Source organism: Bubalus bubalis, chromosome 2, assembly GCF_019923935.1.
Source record: "Bubalus bubalis isolate 160015118507 breed Murrah chromosome 2, NDDB_SH_1, whole genome shotgun sequence".
NCBI lineage: Eukaryota > Metazoa > Chordata > Mammalia > Artiodactyla > Bovidae > Bubalus > Bubalus bubalis.
The window spans coordinates 113,930,284-113,956,179 of record NC_059158.1 but is presented as its reverse complement, the minus strand read 5'-3'; the positions used below and the strand labels follow the sequence as shown (position 1 = coordinate 113,956,179).

The following is a 25,896-nucleotide window of genomic DNA, read 5'->3' as shown; positions in this document are numbered from 1 at the left end:
CAAAAATAGAAAATCCCATTCTAAAATTCATGTGGGACTTCAAAGGACCTGGAATAGTCAAAACATTCTTGAAAAAGAACAAAACTGGAGGGGTCAGTTCATGACTTCAAAACTTACTACACAGCTACAGTAATCAAAGCAGTCTGGTGCTGGCATAAAGACAGACATATAAACCAGTGGAATAGACTAGAGAGCCCAGAAATAAATTCTTGGATATATGATCGGATGATTCTTGATAGGAGTGCTAAGGCAATGAAGAAAGGATAGTCTTTTTTAAAATGGTGCTGGGAAAACTAGATGTCCACAGGCAAAAGAATGAGCTTGGACTCTTACCTAAGACCATATATAGCAATTAACACAAAATGAATCAAAGACCTCTAAGAGCTATAAAACTCTAAATTTCTTAGAAGAAAACACTGGAAGAAAGCTTCGTGACTTGATTTTGGTGATGACTTCTTAGACATAACAGCAAAGGGGCCAGCCAAGAGAGCTTTCTTAGTCCCCAGGCCTGCCTCTAAGACGTCCCGCTGCCCAAGATGCCTGTTAGAAACTGCACACCCAAGAGGAAAGGGACCCATAGTGCCAGAGCTGCTGGACCCATTTATAAAGTCAACAACTTTAAGAAGGGCAAAGGCTGAAGACTGCAAAACCACAAAAGAGACTGAAGAAGGTGTGGGGTGAGACTGCCAAGATTCTGCATCTCAGCAAGCTCCCAGGTGATGCCAGTATTACCCATTTACAGGTCTGTGGGCAGTACTTCAAACAGCACTGATAACAAGAAAACACCTGTTAAGCTGTGGAAGCTACTCCTATCAAATGATTAGTGAAGCCATACACCTGCCCCTTGGCATCTTCCAGGATCACAGGCCCTGTGTGATGCCCACAGCGAAAACCTACATTGCAGAGAAGACATGCTGATCTTGTCCCCACAGAGTGGGAGGAAAGTTGCTCGAGCAGCTCACTTGTACCAGAGAGAGAATGGTATTTCTAAGAAAAAAGTCAGCGCTCAGGTCTAGGGCAAAAGTGTTTATTGATGGCCTCAGGGTGGCTGGGTTTCCATTTGAAAACTGCACACCTTTGTGAAAATTACCTTTACCGCCACCATCCTTCATGAACCTGAGGGAGAAATACCCAGAGGAAGGATGCCCTCTGATGACATTTCTTCCAAAAAGGATCCTGAATTGGCTAGAAGAGCTCAAGGTTATGACCAGCCATTTTGGCGTTAGAGTCATAGAACTCAAGAGTCGCAACTCAAAATTGAGCCCCACAAACCTGTTTTTCAGAAGCTTATTTCAATGAATTGCCAGTGTCACCTGGAGATCCAGGGGCACAGGCAGGACTCAACCCTAGCCTTCTACCTTTGTGTACTTCTGGAGCACCATGCTGCCCCATTCATGATCTTTCCCAACCTTGTTTGGGCCCAACTCCCCTAAAACTAGCATCTGTGTTTCAGTGCATTTTACAGTGAACTCCGACTTTTTGAGTCTTGTATAAGTTTCAACATTTGCTGAAATGAGGACACTCCAAAGGGCCACCCTTGGAGTGGGACTTGCTTTTAATTTTTTGAGACTTGACTGATGAGAGCCAGATAAGACACCAGATTGATCTTAAGTTGGTTGGATTTGAAAGTGTTAAGTAAAGTGTTTCTCCGCCCGCCCCCCCCACCCCCACCCCCACCCCCACACACACAAATAAACCACCAGTTGGTTCAGGAAGATGCTCAGTGTCTTTATCAAGCTGGTAAGGGGTGAAGACTTGGGACATGTGAATCTTACTTTATCTTGATTCATGCCACAAGAAGCTTTCTTTAGCTGAAAGCTGTTGTGGAGACTTATTCCAGGATGGCTAACGGAGCTTTATTAAGCAGTATATCAACCATGAGTTTTCCAGAAGTGTCGAAAGTGTTCTGAAGACCATCTTGCAGTTTGCCCCGAGCCACCCAACTTTCTTTGCTGAGAGGTTGTACTATTCTGTGAAAGATGCTGGCACAGACGACTTCATGCTGGTCAGGATTGTGGTCCCTTGAAGTGATATTGATCATGTAACATGTATTGGGTTGGCCAAAAAGTTGGTTTAGGTTTATGCGTATGTTATAGAAATGCCCTAAGGAACTTTTTGCCCGACCCAGTAGAAGAGATGTTCAGTCAAATGTATCAGAAGACTCTGGACCCAGTAGTTTCAAATGACATGAGAGAAGATCATCAAAGACTACTTCTGACCATTGTGGGCCAGTAAGAGGGATCTTTTTAATGAAGCCATTCAAACCTAATCCTTCAAGAGAAGACTGACCCACATACAACAATATTAACCATCACCTAAGGAAAAAGCTTTTTACTGAAGACTATGTCAGGGTAACGTATTTGGTTTGCACATGTGGTTATTGCCTTAACTCCAGTGTTATTTTTTTCTCTATGTACAATCAATGTAAAGCTTTATCACAGTATTTTAGTAATAATTCAGTGTTTATTCTCACTGATCTCGTGTTCTTACTCTAATCAGTATCAAAATTTGGTACTCTTGATTAGCATAATAAAGCATGATTCACATTGTTCTTTTTCTAATCGGAATACCAAATTGGAGGAAAAAAATCACAATCTCTTAAGAAGAGGTGGGGGGAAACATAGGACAAACGCTTTACAACATTGAATTTGGCAGTGATTTCCTGGCTGTCACACCACAAACTGGCAGTTTGGACTTAATGAGAATTTAAAAAATTTTTTACAGCAAAAGACTATAAATAGAGTAAAAAGACAGTCCATAGACTAAGAGAAAATATTTGCAAATCATTTGTCTGAGAAGATATTATAACCATAATATATAGAAAACTCCTAAAACACAACAACAAAACCCCAAACAACCCAATTCAAAAATGGAGAAAGGATTTAAATATACACATTTTCAAAGAAGTTATACAAATGGCCAGTAAGTACATGAATAGATACTTAGCATCACTAATCACTATGGAAATGCAGATCAGAAATATGAGATACTATGTTATACTATTAGGAGGGCTACTATCAAAAAGTAGAAAAACAAGTGTTGGCAAGGATGTGGGGAAATTAGAACTCTTGTGCACTGTTGTTGGGAATTTAAAATGATACAGACATTATGGGAAACAGAATGGCCGTTCTTAAAAAAATTAAAAATAGAGTTAGTGTGTGATCCAGCAATTACACTTCGGGATATATACCAGAAGAATTGAAAGCAGAATCTTGAAGAGATATTTGTACACCCGTGTTCATAGCAGCATTAATCACAATAGTTAAACATGGAGTCAAGCCAAATGCATTTATCTTGAGATAAAGAGATAAGCAAAATATGGAATATGCATACAATGGAATAACATGTAGCCTTAAAAAAGAAAGAAATTATGTGATATGCTGCAACATGGATAAACTCGGGGGTTATTATACCAACTGAAATGTCAGTCATTAAAAGATAAGCACTTTGTGATTCCACTAACATGAGGTACTTTGATTCAAAATCAGAGACGGAAAGTAGAATGGTAGTCACCAGGGGTTAGAATGAGAGAAGATGGGGAGTAATGTTTAATGGCTACAAGATGAAAAGAGTTACAGATATGGAGTGTGTGGATGGTGACAACATTTTGAATATATTTAAACTGAACTGCACACTTAACAATGATTAAAATGGTAAATTTTATATGTACTTCTCCACAGTAAAAAAAAAAAATGAGAAGGAGACTTGGCTTGGGCTGAGCTAAAATGCAAATATATATAGGCCACATGGGAGGTGGAGGGGTGGAGCGGAATGGGGGTGGAAAAGTGAAAGGCATGCTTTAAATAATAAAATCCACTTTAGAAATAATTCATTCTTATTTAAAACCAAACTTCTTTTCTCTGTTGTGTTTGCATGTATGTATGTGGCAGATTTTCTGGTATTTATTATGTAATTAGGATCTTTTGTCATTTGATATGAAATAAGTGATTTTTATTGAATAATGCCACTTTGGCAGTTTATGCTTTACTTATGTAGTAGCTTTCTATTGCTGCATAACATACCACCACAAACTTAGAGGATTAAAACAATGTCCAGTTGTCAACTCATAGTTATGTAAGTTGGGAGTTCGGTTGAGCTCAACTGAGTTCTCTGCTTAGGGTTTCTCAAGGCTAAAAGCAGAGGTGTTGGCCAGGCTGGGGGCCCTTAATCTGAAGACTCTGGAGAAGAGTTTGTGTTCACGCTCATACCAACAACAGCAGCGCCTTAGTGTTTGGCAGCTGGAGGTCTGAGGTCCGTGTTTCCTGGCTGACTTTTGGCCACAGGCCACTCTGTGCCCCTGGAGGCTGCCTGTAGCCCTCTTCTGTCCCCTCTGTCTTCAAAGCCAGCAGTGCAGTGTCAGGTCCTTCTCACCCTTTGAATCTGGCCTGCCGCCTCCCTCCCAACCAAAGAAATTTTAAAGGGCTTGCTTGTTTGGGTGAGACCCAGCTGAATTATCTCTATCTTAAGAGCAACTGACTTGGTACTTTAATTACATATGCAAAATTCTTTCACAACCTTATTTAGATTAGCATTTCATTAATTTACCAGAGGAGGGAAATGTTAGAAGGCTATCTTGAGAATTCTGTCAATCACAAATAGTATTTGACTTACAAGAAGGTTTTGTTTATAGGTGTGATATAAAGTGCACGGGACTAAGATTCTGAAGATCTTGGGTTCTGTTTGACTATTCAGTAACACTGATCCTGGACTGTAAGGCTCAGTAAGTAAGATCCTGGACTGTAAGACCAACATCTGTGTCTTATTCATCTTTATAAGCCTACTGTGTGGCACAGAGTCTGGCATGTAGCAGGAACTTAGAACATGTTAAGTCACATTGAGATAATTTTACCTCTCTGTGGTTTAATCTTCCTTCATCAAAGAGCTCTTATGAGTTAAAACGGAGACGGTTAAATTAGCATGCGTAAATCTATGAAAATTCTAAGCCATTACTATAGGGACAGTGTACAACCTCCCCAGAGCCCTTTTCTTTTTTCTTTTTTAAAAATATTTTTTTATATTTATTTGGTTGCACCAGGTCTTACTTGCAGCGTGTGCAATTTAGTTCCCTGACCAGGGATCAAACGGGGTCCCCTGCATTGGGAGTGGAGTCCTAACCACTAGACCACCAGGGAAGTCCCTCATTTTTTAAATCTATCATTTTACTGAACTTTTTCAAGAACTTTGAGAATTAATACAAGTAGTGTGAACTTTTATACAAGGGAAGTAAACTGACATAACTTGACTAGGATCACCTACTCATAAGCAAAACTAGAAATTTGAATCCAGTCCAGCATATGAATGCAGTTTTTACTTGCCAGTTAATGATTTTTTTCATTAAAAAATAAAATTTTAAGAGAAAGTGATGTGCCATTGATACTTAGTTTAGAACTGTAAGGGATTAAATCAGAAGACTGAAATAAATCATAAATTGTTTTCCTTAGAGCTTATTTAGTCATGTGTATTTTGCTCATATTCATCTATTGATTTTTCTCCTGTTTTTTTCTGTAAACCCTTACTTTATGTAACATAGCCTCTTTTATTTATTTTTTTTAATTTTATTTTATTTTTAAACTTTACATAATTGTATTAGTTTTGCCAAATATCAAAATGAATCCACCACAGGTATACATGTGTTCCCCATCCTGAACCCTCCTCCCTCCCCATTCCATCCCTCTGGGTCGTCCCAGTGCACCAGCCCCAAGCATCCAGTATCGTGCATCGAACCTGGACTGGCAACTCGTTTCGTGCATGATATTTTACATGTTTCAATGCCATTCTCCCAAATCTTCCCACCCTCTCCCTCTCTCACAGAGTTCATAAGACTGTTCTATACATCAGTGTCTCTTTTGCTGTCTCGTACACAGGGTTATTGTTACCATCTTCCTAAATTCCATATATATGTGTTAGTATACTGTATTGGTGTTTTTCTTTCTGGCTTACTTCACTCTGTATAATAGGCTCCAGTTTCATCCACCTCATTAGAACTGATTCAAATGTATTCTTTTTAATGGCTGAGTAATACTCCATTGTGTATATGTACCACAGCTTTCTTATCCATTCATCTGCTGATGGACATCTAGCTTGCTTCCATGTCCTGGCTATTATAAACAGTGCTGCGATGAACATTGGGGTACATGTGTCTCTTTCCCTTCTGGTTTCCTCAGTGTGTATGCCCAGCAGAGGGATTGCTGGATCATAAGGCAGTTCTATTTCCAGTTTTTTAAGGAATCTCCACACTGTTCTCCATAGTGGCTGTACTAGTTTGCATTCCCACCAACAGTGTAAGAGGGTTCCCTTTTCTCCACACCCTCTCCAGCATTTATTACTTGTAGACATTTGGATCGCAGCCATTCTGACTGGTGTGAAATGGTACCTCACAGTGGTTTTGATTTGCATTTCTCTGATAATGAGTGATGTTGAGCATCTTTTCATGTGTTTGTTAGCCATCTGTATGTCTTCTTTGGAGAAATGTCTATTTAGTTCTTTGGCCCATTTTTTGATTGGGTCATTTATTTTTCTGGAGTTGAGCTGTAGGAGTTGCTTGTATATTCTCGAGATTAGTTGTTTGTCAGTTGCTTCATTTGCTATTATCTTCTCCCATTCTGAAGGCTGTCTTTTCACCTTGCTAATAGTTTCCTTTGATGTGCAGAAGCTTTTAAGGTTAATTAGGTCCCATTTGTTTATTTTTGCTTTTATTTCCAATATTCTGGGAGGTGGGTCATAGAGGATCCTGCTGTGATGTATGTCAGAGAGTGTTTTGCCTATGTTCTCCTCTAGGAGTTTTATAGTTTCTGGTCTTACGTTGAGATCTTTAATCCATTTTGAGTTTATTTTTGTGTATGGTGTTAGAAAGTGTTTCATTCTTGTACAAGTGGTTTACCAGATTTCCCAGCACCACTTGTTAAAGAGATTGTCTTTAATCCATTGTATATTCTTGCCTCCTTTGTCAAAGATAAGGTGTCCATATTGTGCGTGGATTTATCTCTGGGCTTTCTATTTTGTTCCATTGATCTATATTTCTGTCTTTGTGCCAGTACCATACTGTCTTGATAACTGTGGCTTTGTAGTAGAGCCTGAAGTCAGGTAGGTTGATTCCTCCAGTTCCATTCTTCTTTCTCAAGATCGCTTTGGCTATTCGAGGTTTTTTGTATTTCCATACAAATTGTGAAATTATTTGTTCTAGCTCTGTGAAGAATGCTGTTGGTAGCTTGATAGGGATTGCATTGAATCTATAGATTGCTTTGGGTAGTATACTCCTTTTCACTATATTGATTCTTCCAATCCATGAACATGGTATATTTCTCCATCTGTTAGTGTCCTCTTTGACTTCTTTCACCAGTGTTTTATAGTTTTCTATATATAGGTCTTTAGTTTCTTTAGGTAGATATATTCCTAAGTATTTTATTCTTTCCATTGCAATGGTGAATGGAATTGTTTCCTTAATTTCTCTTTCTGTTTTCTCATTATTATTGTATAGGAATGCAAGGGATTTCTGTGTGTTGATTTTATATCCTGCAACTTTACTGTAGTCATTGATTAGTTCTAGTAATTTTCTGGTGGAGTCTTTAGGGTTTTCTATGTAGAGGATCATGTCATCTGCAAAGAGTGAGAGCTTTACTTCTTCTTTTCCAATTTGGATTCCTTTTATTTCTTTTTCTGCTCTGATTGCTGTGGCCAAAACTTCCAAAACTATGTTGAATAGTAATGGTGAAAGTGGGCACCCTTGTCTTGTTCCTGACTTTAGAGGAAATGCTTTCAATTTTTCACCATTGAGGATAATGTTTGCTGTGGGTTTGTCATATATAGCTTTTATTATGTTGAGGTATGTTCCTTCTATTCCTGCTTTCTGGAGAGTTTTTATCATAAATGGATGTTGAATTTTGTCAAAGGCTTTCTCTGCATCTATTGAGATAATCATATGGTTCTTATTTTTCAATTTGTTAATGTGGGGTATTACATTGATTGATTTGCGGATATTGAAGAATCCTTGCATCCCTGGGATAAAGCCCACTTGGTCATGGTGTATGATCTTTTTAATGTGTTGTTGGATTCTGATTGCTAGAATTTTGTTAAGGATTTTTGCATCTATGTTCATCAGTGATATTGGCCTGTAGTTTTCTTTTTTTGTGGCATCTTTGTCAGGTTTTGGTATTAGGGTGATGGTGGCCTCATAGAATGAGTTTGGAAGTTTACCATCCTCTGCAATTTTCTGGAAGAGTTTGAGCAGGATAGGTGTTAGCTCTTCTCTAAATTTTTGGTAGAATTCAGCTGTGAAGCCGTCTGGACCTGGGCTTTTGTTTGCTGGAAGATTTTTGATTACAGTTTCCATTTCCGTGCTTGTGATGGGTCTGTTAAGATTTTCTATTTCTTCCTGATCGAGTTTTGGAAAGTTGTACTTTTCTAAGAATTTGTCCATTTCTTCCACGTTGTCCATTTTATTGGCATATAATTGTTGATAGTGCTCTCTTATGATCCTTTGTATTTCTGTGTTGTCTGTTGTGATCTCTCCATTTTCATTTCTAATTTTATTGATTTGATTTTTCTCCCTTTGTTTCTTGATGAGTCTGGCTAATAGTTTGTCAATTTTATTTATCCTTTCAAAAAACCAGCTTTTGGTTTTGTTGATTTTTGCTATGATCTCTTTTGTTTCTTTTGCATTTATTTCTGCTCTAAGTTTTAAGATTTCTTTCCTTCTACTAACCCTGGGGTTCTTCATTTCTTCCTTTTCTAGTTGCTTTAGGTGTAGAGTTAGGTTATTTATTTGACTTTTTTCTTGTTTCTTGAGGTGTGCCTGTATTGCTATGAACTTTCCCCTTAGGACTGCTTTTACCGTGTCCCACAGGTTTTGGGTTGTTGTGTTTTCATTTTCATTCGTTTTTATGCAAATTTTGATTTCTTTTTTGATTTCTTCTGTGATTTTTTGGTTATTCAGCAGCGTGTTGTTCAGCCTCCATATGTTGGAATTTTTAATAGTTTTTCTCCTGTAATTGAGATCTAATCTTACTGCATTGTGGTAAGAAAAGATGCTTGGAATGATTTCTACTTTTTTGAATTTACGAAGGCTAGCTTTATGGCCCAGGATGTGATCTATCCTGGAGAAGGTTCCATGTGCGCTTGAAAAAAAGGTGAAATTCATTGTTTTGGGATGAAATGTCCTATAGATATCAATTAGGTCTAACTGGTCTATTGTATTGTTTAAAGTTTGTGTTTCCTTGTTAATTTTCTGTTTAGTTGATCTATCCATAGGTGTGAGTGGGGTATTAAAGTCTCCCACTATTATTGTGTTGTTGTTAATTTCTCCTTTCATACTTGTTAGCATTTGTCTTACATACTGCGGTGCTCCCATGTTGGGTGCATATATATTTATAATTGTTATATCTTCTTCTTGGATTGATCCTTTGATCATTATGTAGAGACCATCTTTGTCTCTTTTCACAGTCTTTGTTTTAAAGTCTATTTTATCTGATATGAGTATTGCTACTCCTGCTTTCTTTTGGTCCCTATTTGCATGGAAAATCTTTTTCCAGCCCTTCACTTTCAGTCTGTATGTGTCCCCTGTTTTGAGGTGGGTCTCTTGTAGACAACATATGTAGGGGTCTTGTTTTTGTATCCATTCAGCCAGCCCATAGCCTCTTCTAAGTCCATGTGTAGTGGTAACAGAAACCCTCTTAAATAAATTGAAGAAGTGAGTAAACAGAAGACAGAACCAACATGAGTCCTCTTAGCCAGTGCTGTCGGGTGCATTTGTGCGTGCCTCCGTACCATTTCTTCTCTTGAAGAAACAAAGTCATTTCTTTTTTTTTCTTCCGTTTTTCTTTTGTTGTTGGTACTGCTGATTTTTACTGTTGAATAAATCCAGGGTCAAAATCCCAAGAGTACAGTGCTTCTTATTTCAAGAACTTTGACTTCAAAATGGGAGACAGACCACACTGGTGCTATAGATTATTGTTTCTGCTGGTTCTACAAGGAAGGCCTTTTTGGATTCTGGAATGAAATGGTGGCTTTTTTTCATATGTGAAGCATACTAATCTAGGTATTAAAGATGTTGTTTTATGACTGGTATCAAACTGGCTCCTTGGTTTTAATGAGTTTAAGTGATAGATACCTAAGCCTTGTACTGTTTGGGTTTGGGGTTAGAGAGGTAGATTAGAAGGAGATGGAAGCAAAGAAAATCTTCCAGAGTCCAGTTCACAAGCCCTTCAGCTGTTTTCTCAGGCCAAAGCCTGGTATCACAGACCAGAGCCACTCACCCGAGCGGGTTCCCCAGTTGTGTGATTGATGATCTGATGGTTAAGCTGAACATGCATATTGGAACTTTGCTCACTTTTCTTCATTTCTACTTCATTCTCTTACCCTTGACCAAACAAATAGGATTCCGACTGATAAACTGGGGTTGTACTGTGAAGTACAACCAACACTACCAATAAGTCTAAGGCTTGGTGCAGTGATTTCTCTCTGGAAAAACTTAGAGATCATATAGTTAACCAAGAATATGGCTTCAGGGGAATTTTTAAGTTATTATGGAAAAGTTGTATTTAAGTAGTACTTCCAGTTAATGTAATTGCAATGAAATTTGCCCTTTTGATTTTGGCTTTTAGCACAGTGAAGTACAGTGCTAAAAAGGCTCAGTAGAGAAGTGGCGGTACTCTGATTCAATGAACATTTGAAACATTGTCTTCAGTATCATAAGTTTGGAACTTTGCTAGGCACAGCTACTTAAAATTCCTCAAGGTTTCTTGTGGGTCCCCCCCCCAACTTTCACTAAAGTGTAATATGTTACAGAATACAAACAATGTGTATTTTATTTTGCTACTAAGACATTACCTTATAATTCAGTTTAGCTCAGCCAACACAGAAATTTTGGCTGTTTGCTCATTTAAAGAACATGGCCAACTCACAGAAGGATTTTAGAAAATCTTCTATAAGTGTGCTTTTGGGAGGAATCAATATTTCTTTACTTGAAACCAGCTCTGATTTCCTCATTTTCTGTTCTTTGTGCAGTTAGTTTCTCTGTGGTTTAGGATTATGAACTAAGAAACAATTTTTCTGTTTCAATATGAAATTTAATGCAAATCTTTCTTGTGTATTCAGCGGCCATTGCAGTCATTTGGACAGACAGGAAAAAGGTCTAAGGTATAGTAAATATTTTGTGCTGGCATGCCAAGGGCCTTCCCTCATGCTTGATGAATCTTTGTTTTCATACAGCGCTGCATTCAGTTTAGTTTTGTCACATTTCGTTTGGGGCAGAAAGCTTATTTTGTTTTATTTGGGGTTTTTGTCTTGCCTAGTCGCTTTTGTGCATTGCTTTTATATCTTTAATGGTTCTTTATCTGTAGAGAAAATGGCTCTCATCATTCTTTGGGTTTTGAGATTGAAGTTACTCCCATTCTTGCTATTGCTATTATTTTTAAAACTGCAGTTATTGTTTTCCCTCATAACAAAGAGTTTTAATGGTATTTAATGATATATTTAACTTGCACATTTCACCTACATCTATACACAGCAGAAACTATTATAAAGAAACTTAAACTCTAGCCCTAGATTTATGAAATGTAGCGTTAATTTTAAATACTTTTCTTCAGTCAAGCTCAAAGTTAAAGCTAGTTCGGAGCCTTGCAGTGTGTGAAGAATCTCCACCACCCCCTACAGCAGAGATATCACAGGAGAACCAGGTAAAAAAAAAAAAAAAAAAAAACACCACCAAAGCAATAAACAAAGCAAAACAATTATTATTCACAGATACAATGGAAAAGCCTGCTTCCTAGAGAATATTTTTTCATAATGTTAAATAAAAGTTGTATGTGCATGTACATGTGTTGTATATGTTTTTACTGAGTAAACTACCAGTAAGTCTAAGGCTTATAGTTAACTGAGAATATGGCTTCAGGGGAATTTTAAGTTATTATGGAAAAGTTATATTTCAGTAGTACTTCCAGTTAATGTAATTGCGAGGAAATTTTCCCTTTTGATTTTGGCTTTTAAAAATTTGTCAAACACCTCTTGAGTGTGAAGTGGAGACTACCCAAGACTTCTGCTTGATATGTATCATTATGCTTAACCTGAATGCATGGTGAAGCCAGTCTTCATAATAGCTTGGCTCTAATAGTTGTCTAATATTTCTTATTCCATTGTTTATAAAGTATAGAACTACTGAGGCTCAACAAATAGTTCAGTTTTTTGCTTTTTATATATTTTTTTAATGCTATGACTTTACTTTTCTATTAATCTTAGCTACAGATTGATCTTTGTCTTATGTTACACTTGTACATTTACATATAATTATTTTTGGACCCCCTTAACGATGTTTATTAGTGTGACAACTTTGGCTGTTTGTGGCTTGTTCTGCTTTAAGAGTTTAAATAACCCGAAGTCCCCCTGTATCCTAACAATTAGTTTCCAAAGAATTGAGGCAATATTTTGGTTGAGAGAGATGATTGAATAAAGGAGAAAGAGAAAAAAGAGCTATGACAGATTGTATACCCCCTTTTTTTAATGCCAGTTGTATGTTTGTTGATTCAAGCAGAGACTGTTGATGCTCTGCCTTGATGTAGAAGACGATGCCATCAAACATATACTATAAATACTGAAGGTAGTTGTCACATGTTTAGAATGTGTTATGTTTTTAAAAAGCACTATGTGCTTTTATTTTGTATAAGAAGATTTTTTAATAGATTATTGACAAAGTGTCAAGGAACATAGGGATCAAAATTTACTTTTGATTTATATTTAAAATCTTATATAAATAGAAGATAGTTGTTATGTATTCTATAAAAACAGATGTTTTTAAGCAATAAAAAATAAACTTCCAAAAAAATAGAAATATGCTCAAAATATTTTACTAAGAACGGTTGCCTGGAGAACATTTTCAGATGTTAACTTGGCTTTTGCATGCTTGTTGATGAGGCTGAAGAGTTATTTATACACTCTGAAAAAAATTCAATACAATTGTGTTTTAAAAAGTTTTAAAAAGCAGTTTTACAAGTTCTTTTGTACATATCAGAGTAACAAATATACCTGTTCACGGTTGAGCAGTAGGCAGTGTAATGGGGTTTTTTTGAAAATTAATTTCTTCATTTTGTTGACCAAAATGTTACACCATCAGCTCCATAGAATAACTTGTCCAAGGAGATTGAGGAAACGAGAAGAGTCAGACATTCATAAGACTGTTAATCCAGAAAAAGTGTCTTCTTTTTGAGAAAAACTGTAACAAACATGATCTTTGGTTTGATGTGGTACATTTCACCTATCTGAAAATTATTATAGGAGGTAGAAGGGAGGTGGGGGTTCTTATAGTACTACATAAATTTGTCTAGTGAAAATTTATGTAAGAAATAAATTAGTATGAGGAGAATATGTTGTATATTGATGTATATATTATTAAAAAAAAGCTGACTTGCAGCATATGCATAATGAATAAGCTGGTTATACCAAAATTCAGCTGTTCCACATAATATATTATTTCTCAATTTTTCTTGGATACAGTTAAATTTTTCTTTTGGGATAACAACCTCTTATTACCTTCTCTGAACAAAAGATACTCTTTTTAATAGAAAGTCTTTTTCCAAGCGTTGAGTTAACTAAATTGCACCTAAATGGGAATTGAAAAATAAATTATTTCTCATAAAATATACTAGCATCTAATCCTTGACAGCAGACACTTTCCAGCTAATAACGCTTGATTCAGAATGTGATTTTTGAGGAATTAATCTGGAATAAAACTCATTATTTGAAAGGTTGAGAGGCAATTAAAAAAGAGATGTCACTTGAGTCTGATGAGAGCTTATGAGAAGGAAATGACCTCAATAACTGATGTTAGTGACAGAGTGAAGAGTAAAGGAATTATGGCTGCCCATGGAGATAGTGCTATCATTTCAGTTATTTGTAGTCAAGAGAGTTTATGTATAAGGGCTTAGGCTTTTAAAATTAAAATATGTCTTGTTTATTTGCTACTGAAAACAAGGCCTCAGTACTAACTGAAGACAAGCCTAGATACATTATATCTACTAGATTTTTAAATACAGTTCACCTTGATAAAATAGTTTAATATCTGTCTAAATGTGCAATCTTTTCTTCCAACATTGATTTCATAGATTATCCTTGAGTAACAGGATAGAAGTTATAGTCAGGGAAACTTCTAAATATTCTACTTCTGAAACAGTTCTGGGATTCATTTTTAAGTTAAAAATATAAGGAAAGTAGACTAGAAAGTGAGTCATAATGAGAAAAATGACTGACGAATACATGAAGTTGATTAACGCATGAGGTTTGGTAAATAAGACAAAGGAGGGCATAAAGAAGATGTTTTGTCATTTTAGTGGAATTTGCCGGTGCCTCACTTTTGTCCTATATTCTGAGCACAACTTTGAACTAAGATGAAATAGGAATCAGAACTGAGAAAAGATAAAAATAGCAGTCAGAAACCCAATGGGGAGGGATACATATATACATATGTATATGTATTAGATCTGAAACTCTTCTGCCAAATACTATTTTTAAAATATATGTATATATATATGGGGAGAAAAATGTTTAATAGAAATCATGGTGGCTGCAAGTTTTAGAATCTTGAAATTTATATCCTTTCAGTATTGACTTACTGTGCCTACTGCCATCACCAACCGTCACCCAGAAAAGCGAAGTCATTTACTAATATTTCCCATCACTAAAGAACAACTGTATACAGCAACTTAGCCTACATCTAGATAGGCTACACCTTTATCTTTAGTAGAAATGTTCTGGAAGTTTGTCTGTCTGTCTTTATAACTTTGCCTGAATAATCAAAGCCATGTGATTTTTAACCTATTTCAGCTGTATTTCTGGTAATTCCTTTCTGTTCTGAAATTGCATGTAATGACATTGTTTTAAAAATGTAAAATTAGTTCTCCTTTTCAGTCTTAGACAATGGTTACTTTACAAGTAAATGTTACATATCACTAAGGGAATCAATCTTGTCTGAAATCTTTCTAAAACAACTTTGTGGCACTTAGAAGAGGAACAGTGATAGTAGACTCAAACAGGAAATAATCAAAGTTGGGATTTGGTTTTGAAGTTTTTACTTACAGTTTTATATGATAAGAAAATGAAGGAATATGAATTTAAAGTGGATACTTAAGAAAATTAGTTTTTGGTAAGTGTTAACCTGACACTCATATGTTCCTATTGTCATGATTGATGATAATTATCATACTTTTGTTTGATAAGGTATCTCCATTGCAAAAATAGGTTAAAAAGACCTTTGTTCTGATCCTCCAAGTGTTTTAAGTAGATTCATTGAAACTATTATAAAAAACATTTATTTTCTCTAAGATAATTTTTAATTGATATTTTCAATGGATATGTTTCAACTGATATATTCAGCTCAAAAAATTAATTTTAACATTTTTTTATCAAGAGTTTGATTAACATGGTAAAGCTACTGTATTTTCTTGCTTGAAGAATCTGGTTGGATAAAATAAAAACCTTTTTTTTCCTTCATGCAGTTTTGTTAATCAGCAATACAAATGTGGGGTATTAACCGAATCACTTTTATATTTTCACTTAATAACTGATTTTACCTTCCAACAGGAGAAAATTCAGATCCAGTTAACACAATCATTTGAAAAAGAGGAGAAGCCCTCAAAAGATGAAGCAGAAAAAGAAAAAGCCAGTGATAAGTTGCCCAGAAAAATGTTATCAAGAGGTTTGCAATTTATTTCTGTATTTTTTAAACAAAGGTTTTATTTCACCATTAATCCACCCTTTACCCCTTGAATAATTTTTATATAGTATATTTCTAATAAAAGTAATCCAGAACAGACTGAAGGGATGATGTAGTTCTGGGCAAAATGGCATGACACAGTTCTGAACATCAGATAATTTAGCCAAAAAACTGCATCTCATGTCAAAGTCACCAAGGAAGATAACTCATGATCATTATTGGTCTTTCTATTTTTGTATCAAAATAATGGAATCACTATAATTTAAATGCTGATTCCATTAAAAAGATGTATTTTTAATTCCTTACGATACAAAGAACTAATGCCAAAATGTTTAGTATGCAGTAAGAATATTCTTGGAAACCCAAGATGTTTATCTTTCAGAGTGAATTTTAAAGGACTTTATCATATATCATTACAAGCCTATAAAAATGCTTTTTACACTTATAGACACAGTTATGTTGCCCAGTTTTATAAACAGCATAAGGATATTACATTTAAGGAGAAGAAATGTGAATATTTGTAAAAAAAAAAAAATTTTTTTTTGAAAGCAAATTTTTTATGATACTCTTTCAGAGCTAAAGTTCCTGCATATCTCCAAATTATTAACTCCTTATATTTGCAACTGAACTAAGCAGACTCAGTTTGCTGTCTGAATCAGTTTTTTTGTTGTTGTTGTTAAATGAGTCATTTTTAAATAGAATTGTGGTGAGTATATAAAAGGATCTTTAAGAATTCAGAGTAAAGTGGCACGTATGAGAGAAATTTTCTTTTTAAGAAGGTATATAAACATGCAGTTACATAAATCCATGTTCATTATATAGGAGTAGCAAAGTTGTGGTCATCTGAATTCATCATAAATTCCATTTTCCTACTTCGTCAGTTTTCATTGTGGGGCATCTCATTTTATTTGCTATGCATCATGTGTGAAGGGAAAGGAATTTGTTTCAAACAACTTTATACTGGGTTTTTGTGTTGTTGTTTTTTAGATTCCAGTCAAGAATACACTGATTCAACTGGCATAGATCTACATGAATTTTTAGTAAATACATTAAAAAACAATCCCAGGTAAAAATTAAATTTATAAGGTTTACATTGCTTCTAGAGTACCATAATTTTGTTATATATGTTTTCATTACTGAGTTAGAATAAGATTAGAATATTTGAAGTACACCAGAAACATTTCAGTTTGTTAGGGCTAAGATGTTGCTGGCCTCTATATACACATGTGTAAATACCTTTTTTGCATTATATATATCATGATATAAAGATAATTCATACTCTTTGTAGGAATTTTGGGAAATGAATCATTAAGATATTCTGGGTCTTAATTGAGATTAGAGTTATCATTAATCATGAAATATGAGAGAAATATACCTCATGATAAAGCACTCAGCCAAATTACTCAGTATATTCACTTATAACAAGTTTCTGGACTTAACTGAATACAGAATTTTTGTTTCTTCTTGCTTAGCTTATGAACCTCCAACCCAAAGATTTTTAAGGTGCTTGTTTGAGTCACTAACTAATTGTGAAATCCTTTGTTTTGCCAGGGTACTAGATAAATAGATTAACTTTTTGACAGGTCATCAATCCCATTGAGACATTCTTCCCAGAAAAAGGTTTAATCACAAAATATCTGACCAACCCATTCTTGGACTAGAAGCTTCAAAGGTTAAGAACCCCTCCTCTAGATGTTAGCTCCCCAGAATGGGAGTTAAAATTTGTGAAATTTTTAGTTCATTGGGTCGGCACATGTGATAAAAAAACATGAACAAGTCTCTTCGGTATTGCTGAGGCTTATCTCATGTCTTGCTTCAAGATACACCTTTAATTTCGTTCAGGATTTATTGTTTCAGTACCATCTTGATTTTCTATTTCACATTTAACTTTAATCCCAAATGGAGAACCACTAAAATGGAAAATAGTCTCCTTGTAGTAGGAAGTATAAGTGTGAAGTCAGTCAGCTCTGCATGACTTCTTTTTTTTTCAGTTCAAGTTGATTCCTCAGTGGTCCCAACTGAAATTAATCCATTGAACAGGTATTCGTTGGGTATCTATCATGTGCTAAGCATTGTGCTAAACATTGTAGATATAAGTGAGCAAAATATAATCTCCGGCCCTAAAATATTTACTTTCTATGTGTTAGGGAAAAAAGAAAACTCCATGATATATAATTAAAATAGAATAAATGTTGTAAAAGAAGTTTTTCAGGGTGCTATAAAAGCACAGTGATGGGATCTCACCTCTTAAGAGCATCTGGAAAGGCTGCACTAAAAAGATAATGCCTGAGCTGAATTTTGAATTCACAGTGCTTTAAATGGGAGCATGAGAACCTGAGAAGGACAAGAGCATTTCTAGGCCACAGCAGTGTGAGAGGGAGGTGGTATACCCAGGCAGACAAGATTGCACACTGGCTCTGGCAGGAAGGCATGTAGCAAGTAATTCCAGAAAGTGATGGGGAGGTTGTTGGTAAGGTATGAAGACAGACTCTTCAGTTGTCCTCAACCTAGATCAGTACCAACACACTGGGGTGGTTACTGAGTAAGAAGTGCTGATGGGAAGCTGGGGATGTGATGAACAATTAAAAATCATCTTCGCTGAGTTGTGGTAGTGCACCATTTGAGAAATACTGAGTTTGGCATGCTCTGTGGAGAAGTCATGACAGAATTTTGAATAGGGTAATACCAGAATGAGATGTGCATTTTAGGAAGATTACTTCATCAGTGAGGGGCCGAGAATCATGAGCAGGGACCGTGGGTAGGCGAACATAGAGAAGAACAGAGAGGAAAGGGCTTATTCGGAAGATGTTGAAGAATTAATCCCGTGGCAGGACTTGGTGATTATTTGGATATGGAAGAGTAGTGGTTTGTTAGAACAGCTGTTAGGTTTCCAGCTGGACTGATGGTTAATCCCATTAACAGGGGAAGTAATAAGGATAAGCCTGAATGAAGTAAGGCATGTTCTGTTATAAATAAATATAGTTTGAGGTGTCTGATGAAACGCTGTGGCAAGATGAAGTGTATAGCTCTGATTTTCAAGTAAATGAGCCTGGATGCTCTTACAGATTAGGAGTCATCAGTAGAGGTGACCCTTGCTTTGTGAGTTTGGCCAGCTAGATGCAATAAATGACAAGGATGAAACTCTATGGAAAAACACTATCTTAAAGGTAGAGGATAAGTAAGAGACACTGGGTCCTAAAGATTGCAGAAGAATCACAAGAACATTTGTCTTAGAAATCAGCCAAACGGCAACAGTTTCATTAAAGGTAAAATGAAGCAACCCATTAGATTAAGGAACTAGGAAGTTGTTGGCTACTTTAACAAGGCATTTCATTTGCTGTAGACTGGTGGAAATGAGACCTCAGTAGGTTAAGAGGAAGGTAGAAAATACATAGCTAGTTTGTGTAAAGAAAGATAGGATCCTAAACAGGTAGGATTTTTCTTTCTTCTGAACCCATAACAGATTCAGAAGAAATTCTAAAATATTCTTCTTTTGTGCAGTTTTCTGTTTTCCTCTACAAATGCAAAAGTTTTTACATTATCTGCATATGTGTTTTTGAAGTGTACGACTTAATGATTTTTAGTATATTCACAGATTTCGTGCTACCATCATTACAGTCAATTTATGAGCCTTTGCATCAACCTCCAAAAGAAATCCTTAACCATTTTGCTCTCACCTCCTTATGCCCTGAACCCTAATACTAGCTTGTCTCTACAGATTTCCCTTTTTTGGGTATCATCATATGAATGAAATCATATGTATGTGGTCTCTTGTGATTGGCTTCATTCACTTAACATATTTTCAAGGGTCATCCATGTCATGCAGCATGTATCAGAACATTAATCCTTCTGTGTTTGCATTTTTATTCAAAAAAATATGTAAGTGAACCATTCATATAATGGCTAATGAGTAAATACTAATGTCATTGTGGTTTACATAGTTGTAGCTAATGTTAAATTTTGTGAGAAAAACAATTTGCCTGATGGCTCTGTGTTCTCTCAATGAAACACAACCATTAATTGCCAGACATAGGTGGCACAAAATTAGTAATAAGTCTGGCAAATTTCCACTAGAACTTCAGAGCATTCTCGGTGTTAAGCAGATTTATTTTGAATCATACTAAAATCTAGTTTACATTTTATTTCAAAATTTTCCTTCAGGTCCTTAAATCTTGTTCTCATCCCAATGAATAAACTTAACTTCAGGTGTTAAATAACTGTTTATCTGTAATTCCTGTTTTAAGAAATACTTTCAAAAATTGTCATAAATAGTCATTACTAGATTAGAACCCAGGAACCTGCAGCTGCCCAAGATAGAGATTACACTCACTGACATGGTTTTTATACGTGTTTTTGTATTGATTTTATAACCATTTTCTGTAAATTCTACAATATACTGAAGAAATATGGACAGTATAGGCAACTGTGTCACTAATGGAGGGGAGCAGCCCCATGGATAAATTCTAAGAGTATATGTTTTTAAGTAAGCAGTTTTGTTCTGGGGAACATCATGCAATTGTTCTGTGCTTGAAATATTTTCTGAGTTTACTTTTATTAGAGGTAATGTTTAAATCATCATATTTCTTGCCTGTTGCAGATATTTGACCCAGTTCATATAGAACACTGGGAAGGGGATGGTCAAAGCAAGCATTCTTGTTTTCTTCTTTTTTATTTGCCACTTGTGTACCAGCACATACTTTCTCAAAAGTCAGTTCTCGTATAATAACTAGAACACTAATAACTAAAAGATTATTGTCCCTTCATTTTAACTTCAGGTAGTTAATTGGTCAATTTGATTGAGATCTTTGTTTTTCTTATATATTTCTTTAATAACAGATAGCATGTATTGGTTTCTTTTAAAGATTATACAATGACAAGTTCTATGTGTGCCTATAAGTTCATGTGCTAATAAACCTATGCCATATGAAAATTAATTTATGGATCTGTTAGTTTGAGTACTGTATGTAATGGTTCTGTAAAGGATTATTAATTTTTGACTTATGGCCATTACCAAGATATCTAACCTTGATGACAGATTTGAAAATTTGGAAACTTGGACTAAGCTGTAGCAGATACAAGGCAGGAAGTGTAAATCTTGAGAACTTAGGAAAGCTATTTTTCTAACAAGTTTTACTTTTTGCTAACTAAAAATTTAGTAAACTAAGTAGGGGAACTTAATAGTAAGTGGTCCAGGTAATAATAGAAAATCCTCTGCAACCCATAAATCTACATATAAAAGGGGAAAAAAGCCTGAATTTGTATCAATTACTAATAAAATTGTTAGGTTTTTGTTTTCTTTCATGGAGACAACAGAAATTTCTTTTGAATATTTCACGTATTGTAGGCTTGCTGTTTAGCTCAGAGGAACCAAATTAAATGCACGGTTTCATGAATGCTAAATAAGTTGCCTGCCTCCAATTCCTTTTTTCCCCCTACAATAAGTGTATAAAATACATTAGAAAATTTTACCATGTCAAGACAAATTGACCCCCAAAAACATTAGAAGAAAAGAGTCTTAACATTAAGTAAGTCTTTTTCAGTGAAAACCTTATGAAGTAAGTAAAAATTTCCCATCCTCCCCTAAAATTTTAAGGAAAAACATTAAAAGACATTGGTAAAATAATCTGATTAATTTATTCCACTCAGATAGATTTGTTGAGCTCCTCACTATAGGACAAACAACTATATAAAAGTAATTGTGATAAATACTCTTAAAAGGTATGAAAGAAACAGGTTCTAAGAAAGAATGTAAGAAGCTGTGCTAGGGACTTCCCTGATGGTCCAGTGACTGAGACTCTGTGCTCCCAATGCAGGCAGCTTGGGTTCCATCCCTGGCCAGGGAACTAGATCCCACATGCTGCAACTAAGACCTGGTACAGCCAAATAAATAAATGTTTTAAAAAAAAAAGTACTGGGCAAAGGAAACAGCATGTTCGAGGAACCTGTGAAAGGAAGGAGCTTGGGAACTATAGCGATAAGCCAAAATGATGAAGGTTTTGGGAGAAAGGGGCAGGAGATGAGGCTAAAGAGATAGGTGAAGGCCATACCTGCCTTGTAAGGCACATTGAATTAGTGTGTGTGGGTGCTCAGTTGTGTCTGACTCCCTGTGACCCGATGCACTGTAGCCTGTCCAGCTCTGTCCATGGGATTCTCCAGGCAAGAATACTGGAGTGGGTTGCCATGCCCTCCTCCAGGGGATCTTCCTGACCCAGGGATTGAACTTGTATCTCCTGCATTGGCAGGCAGATTCTTTACCACCAAGCCACCAAGGAAGCCCCGTGGGCCATGTTACAAAAGATGTTCATTTCTAACCTAAGAGCAATGGGAAACCTGTGATAAATATTTATCGCACACCATGACATGTCTTCACATTTGTGTTTTTAAAAGATTGTTATGGATGTTCCAGGTAAAACAAATTTGGAGGGAACAAGGGAAGATACAGGGAGATAATATACTACTATCATAGAGGTCAAGTCACAATCCTGAATACTTGGATCCAGGGTAATGGCAGTGGAAAGAAGAAAAATAGATCAAAGATAGATAAAATTTGCAGTTGTAATTAACTGCATGGGAGGATTTGGAAAAGCATAGTAATAGGCAAAAAAAGGTACTTCTAGTACAGTATGCTGAGTGAAAGGTGGTGCCACTTGCTGAGGTGAAGTATACTGAAGGAAAAAAATTGAATGTTGCTGAAATTTGTATTAAAATGTAATCCAGTTCCACTTTGGGTTTAAAATCACCACTTAGGCATGTTATTTGATTTTTTCAATTGATATAAAAACATGTATGGTTAATATTAGTCAGCTTTATAAGACTACTTTTGCAACATAGATCAAACTCAGGACTGATGTATAGACTTTCAGGCGACTTAAGCAGGGGAAATAGAGGACATCGTTTCCCCTTAGAATCTGAGAGGGATCCACTATGTAGTGTTTATTTGAGAAGGAAACATTAACCTCTTGGCCTAGTTTTCTTGATTTATAAAATTTCAGAAACAGAAAGCTGCTTCTGTAAAGCTGCTTCTAGCTCTGAGGTTCTTGAGGTTTGTTTTTGTTTTGTTTTTCCCACACGCACATGAAATTTACAGTGACCACAGGAACATTCTCTTGAGCTGTGTTCTTGGTGTGTGAGCAAGGAGGTCCTTCGGGGAGTGGTACCAGCAACTTGTTTTGTAACTGCACTAAATAGGACCCTAGTGGTCTGAAGGAGCACATGCAGGTGCTCCCTAGTGTCCTTGTTTATTTTAATATTGGAGATATTTGGTTCACTTTGGTATTTTATCAAAAAAATTCCCAAAATCTTAAAAATGTATTATAGTGATTTTTAGAATAATTTGAAGTCTTCTTCCTCTGAGTTAGGATTAGTAATATAGTTCATACTTCTCTGCTGTAGTTCCATTTATATACTAGCATTGGATTCCCACTGGAGTATTCCTGTTGTTACTGGCATTGCATGTTCTTTAGAGTACTGTTTCTATGGAGTTGAGCATGGTAACAAAGTCATGAGCCTACCTAAAGATGTCTGTTTTCCTGCTGCTTCTTACTTTACTGAGTAAGGGATAAAGACTAATATTCTGTTATAATCCATGTATTTGCGAAACAGAATCTAATATAATACAGTAGTACTTAACAGATCAAGATAATATAATGACCATTTTGAAAATGGATGGTATTCTCTACATTTGTGTATGTGTGAAATTTTCCATAAATTTTTAAAAAAAATCATCTTTATTCTTTTAAAATATAATTTTTTTAGAAAGCATATATCAAGCGTGTAATGTTCTTCAGTGTACAGGTTTTATAAAAAAATATATATATAGCCCTGTAAATTCAACATTTATGATTATTTCAGTGTTAAGTTTTATGAGTTTTCATATTTTGTTTCAGGGACAGAATGATGCTGTTGAAATTGGAACAAGAAATTTTAGATTTCATTGGTAATAATGAGTAAGTCCTGACCGTTAACAAGAAAATAAATTGCCATCACAGTTATTCAATATCTGCTAAATTAGTCTTTCTTCTAATTCTAGGTCTCCCCGTAAAAAATTTCCCCCAATGACATCTTACCATAGGATGCTCTTGCATAGAGTTGCCGCTTACTTTGGATTAGACCACAATGTTGATCAGAGTGGGAAGGCTGTCATAGTAAACAAAACTAGCAATACAAGAATGTAAGTATCAAGAAAGGTTGTTATATGTGTGTGTGATAATTCTTTATCTTTCTGTAACACATTTTATCTCAGGTTTTCCACATGTTTTAGCAGCCTGCTTCAGCTTTGTGATGATAGCCTTATGTGACAGGTCTAAAAAATACACTCTGTTCACGAGATGTAAAATGCACCAGTCTGGACTGAAATAAGACAGGTGACTGAAATGAGACAGGTGAATGAGGATTGCTTTTTTAAAAAGAAAGTAGGAAAACCCTCAAAAGTCATGATGTCAGTGATGTTTTAATAACTGTTTTCTTATGGATTTTAAATTAGTACAATTTAAATAGCTACGGCCAACTTCAGGCAAATTTAAAAGGAAAAAGCAAACTTTAAAACCCTTATATTTTCACTAATTTTCTATCATTTCACTGTCTTTTCCACCTCTATTTTTGGTTCTTTTCTTCCACAGATCTCAGGACAGTGGGACTATTGGTTGGTTAATCCAATATTATCCATAATATTGTGTACCCTTCTGGGTTATGTATGACTTAGTGAGCAAAAAATTTTAAGAAGTAAAGAGGAATCATTTGCTGTAAAAAGTGTTAGCTTTGTAGTATGGTAAAATAGATAATCAGTGCTGATATTTGGGAGCAAAAGGCACAATGCAGAGGCACCTAAAGTTATATGTTCACAATACCTCTTTTGTCTATTAGTAAAACTAATCCTAAAGCAACCTGTTGAGTTCAGCTAAAATTCTTCATGGTGATCTATCAAAAGAATTTTTCATATTAATTTCATATGTGACAAGCAGTGGATCTGTGAGCAGCAGTCAGCTTCAGATGCCATAAATAATGCTTTTCAGTTCATAATTTTTCTTCCTTCCTTGAAGCTAGACTTCTCAAGGTTCTGTCTATTATGAACCATTTGGTTTGTACAATTATATTTAATTCATTTATTTCTCTTTTGTTATAATGGTCTTTACCCTTGTAGCTATCATATTTGTTCGCTTGAACTAAGTTGGTTTTCTTCCATTTCAAATAGTATTTTGTCCAAAAGGTATATTTATTGGTGGAAGCTTGTATTTTTTAAATGATTGTTACTACAACTAAAATTAAATTAATGAAGACAGCTGTCTTTGAAAAGGATCCCGTGTTTCTTCAGGGATTAAGTTTTACCTGCAAATGTGAATCTGATTTAATTGTCTACTGCCTATCTTTTAGTCTTTTTTAAATATCTTTTAGCTTTTTCCTAGTTAGTTATATCATGACTAAGGTGGGACAGTAACTGTAAGCTATGAGCTGGACTGAAGGTGAATAGAAATCTACTTCATTTAACCAATACCTTTCAACATTACTCAGAGCTGCTGGGTACCCAAGCACATGTTCATTAGCAGGCATTTTGACTAACATTTCGACTGGTGACTCTCTAAGGTTTTCAATGCAGTGTAACCTCAGTTATTTGAATGCTACACATGATATCAGGGTTCTCTTTATCCAGGTAGTCAAGAGTTTAGTTAAACACAGATGTTTATAATGTATTGATACCTAAAGAAGAATGGATCAATAGCATAATTATAACTAGACATTTCAGATCATTGAAGTTACACTGTATTTTTATTTTTTTCTTCTGGAATATGAAGAAGGATGTAAATCAGAAAACCTTAGAGAACTGCTCCACATTGAATAAAAACAAACTTGCCTTTTCCTCATAGGCAGATTACCCGCTCCAGCCTTGAACCAGTGGTGTTGTGGATGTCAACAACCCGGTGTCCACTGGGGTGTCTCATTGGAGCGGGAAGTTGGCGATTGCAGGGCAGTAAATTCAGGCATCTATAAAAGACAGAGGTAAGACAGTCTTAAGGTTAGCTGAAATGCCTGCTAATGCTATTTGGTGTGGGACTCCAGCTGCTCTTAGAAAAGTTGCCAGGCTCTTGGTTAAATCTTACAGTCATATTGGAATAACATCTCTCCGCCAAGTACAAACCGCTTGAAAAAGAAAACGTGATTTTGAACAGCTGCAAAAATAGTTGATATAAACCAGTGGGGCAATC

General features: G+C 35.6%; 1 protein-coding gene across 14 annotated transcripts in view; it reads left to right on the top strand.

Annotated features, from left to right (window-relative positions):
• The window catches only part of R3HDM1 (R3H domain containing 1), a 167,569-nt gene that overhangs the window by 77,713 nt on the left and 63,960 nt on the right, over positions 1-25,896 (top strand). For 11 of the 14 annotated variants that reach the window (XM_006048201.4, XM_044935977.2, XM_025277047.3 and 8 more), the window contains 6 exons: positions 11,092-11,133; positions 11,583-11,672; positions 15,565-15,679; positions 16,685-16,763; positions 23,584-23,643; positions 23,727-23,867. In XM_006048201.4, the coding sequence (XP_006048263.2) occupies positions 11,092-11,133; positions 11,583-11,672; positions 15,565-15,679; positions 16,685-16,763; positions 23,584-23,643; positions 23,727-23,867 (527 nt within the window). The remainder of the gene's footprint in view (positions 1-11,091; positions 11,134-11,582; positions 11,673-15,564; positions 15,680-16,684; positions 16,764-23,583; positions 23,644-23,726; positions 23,868-25,896) is intronic. The other 3 variants (XM_025277052.3, XM_006048205.4, XM_025277031.3) reach the window with 2 other exon arrangements.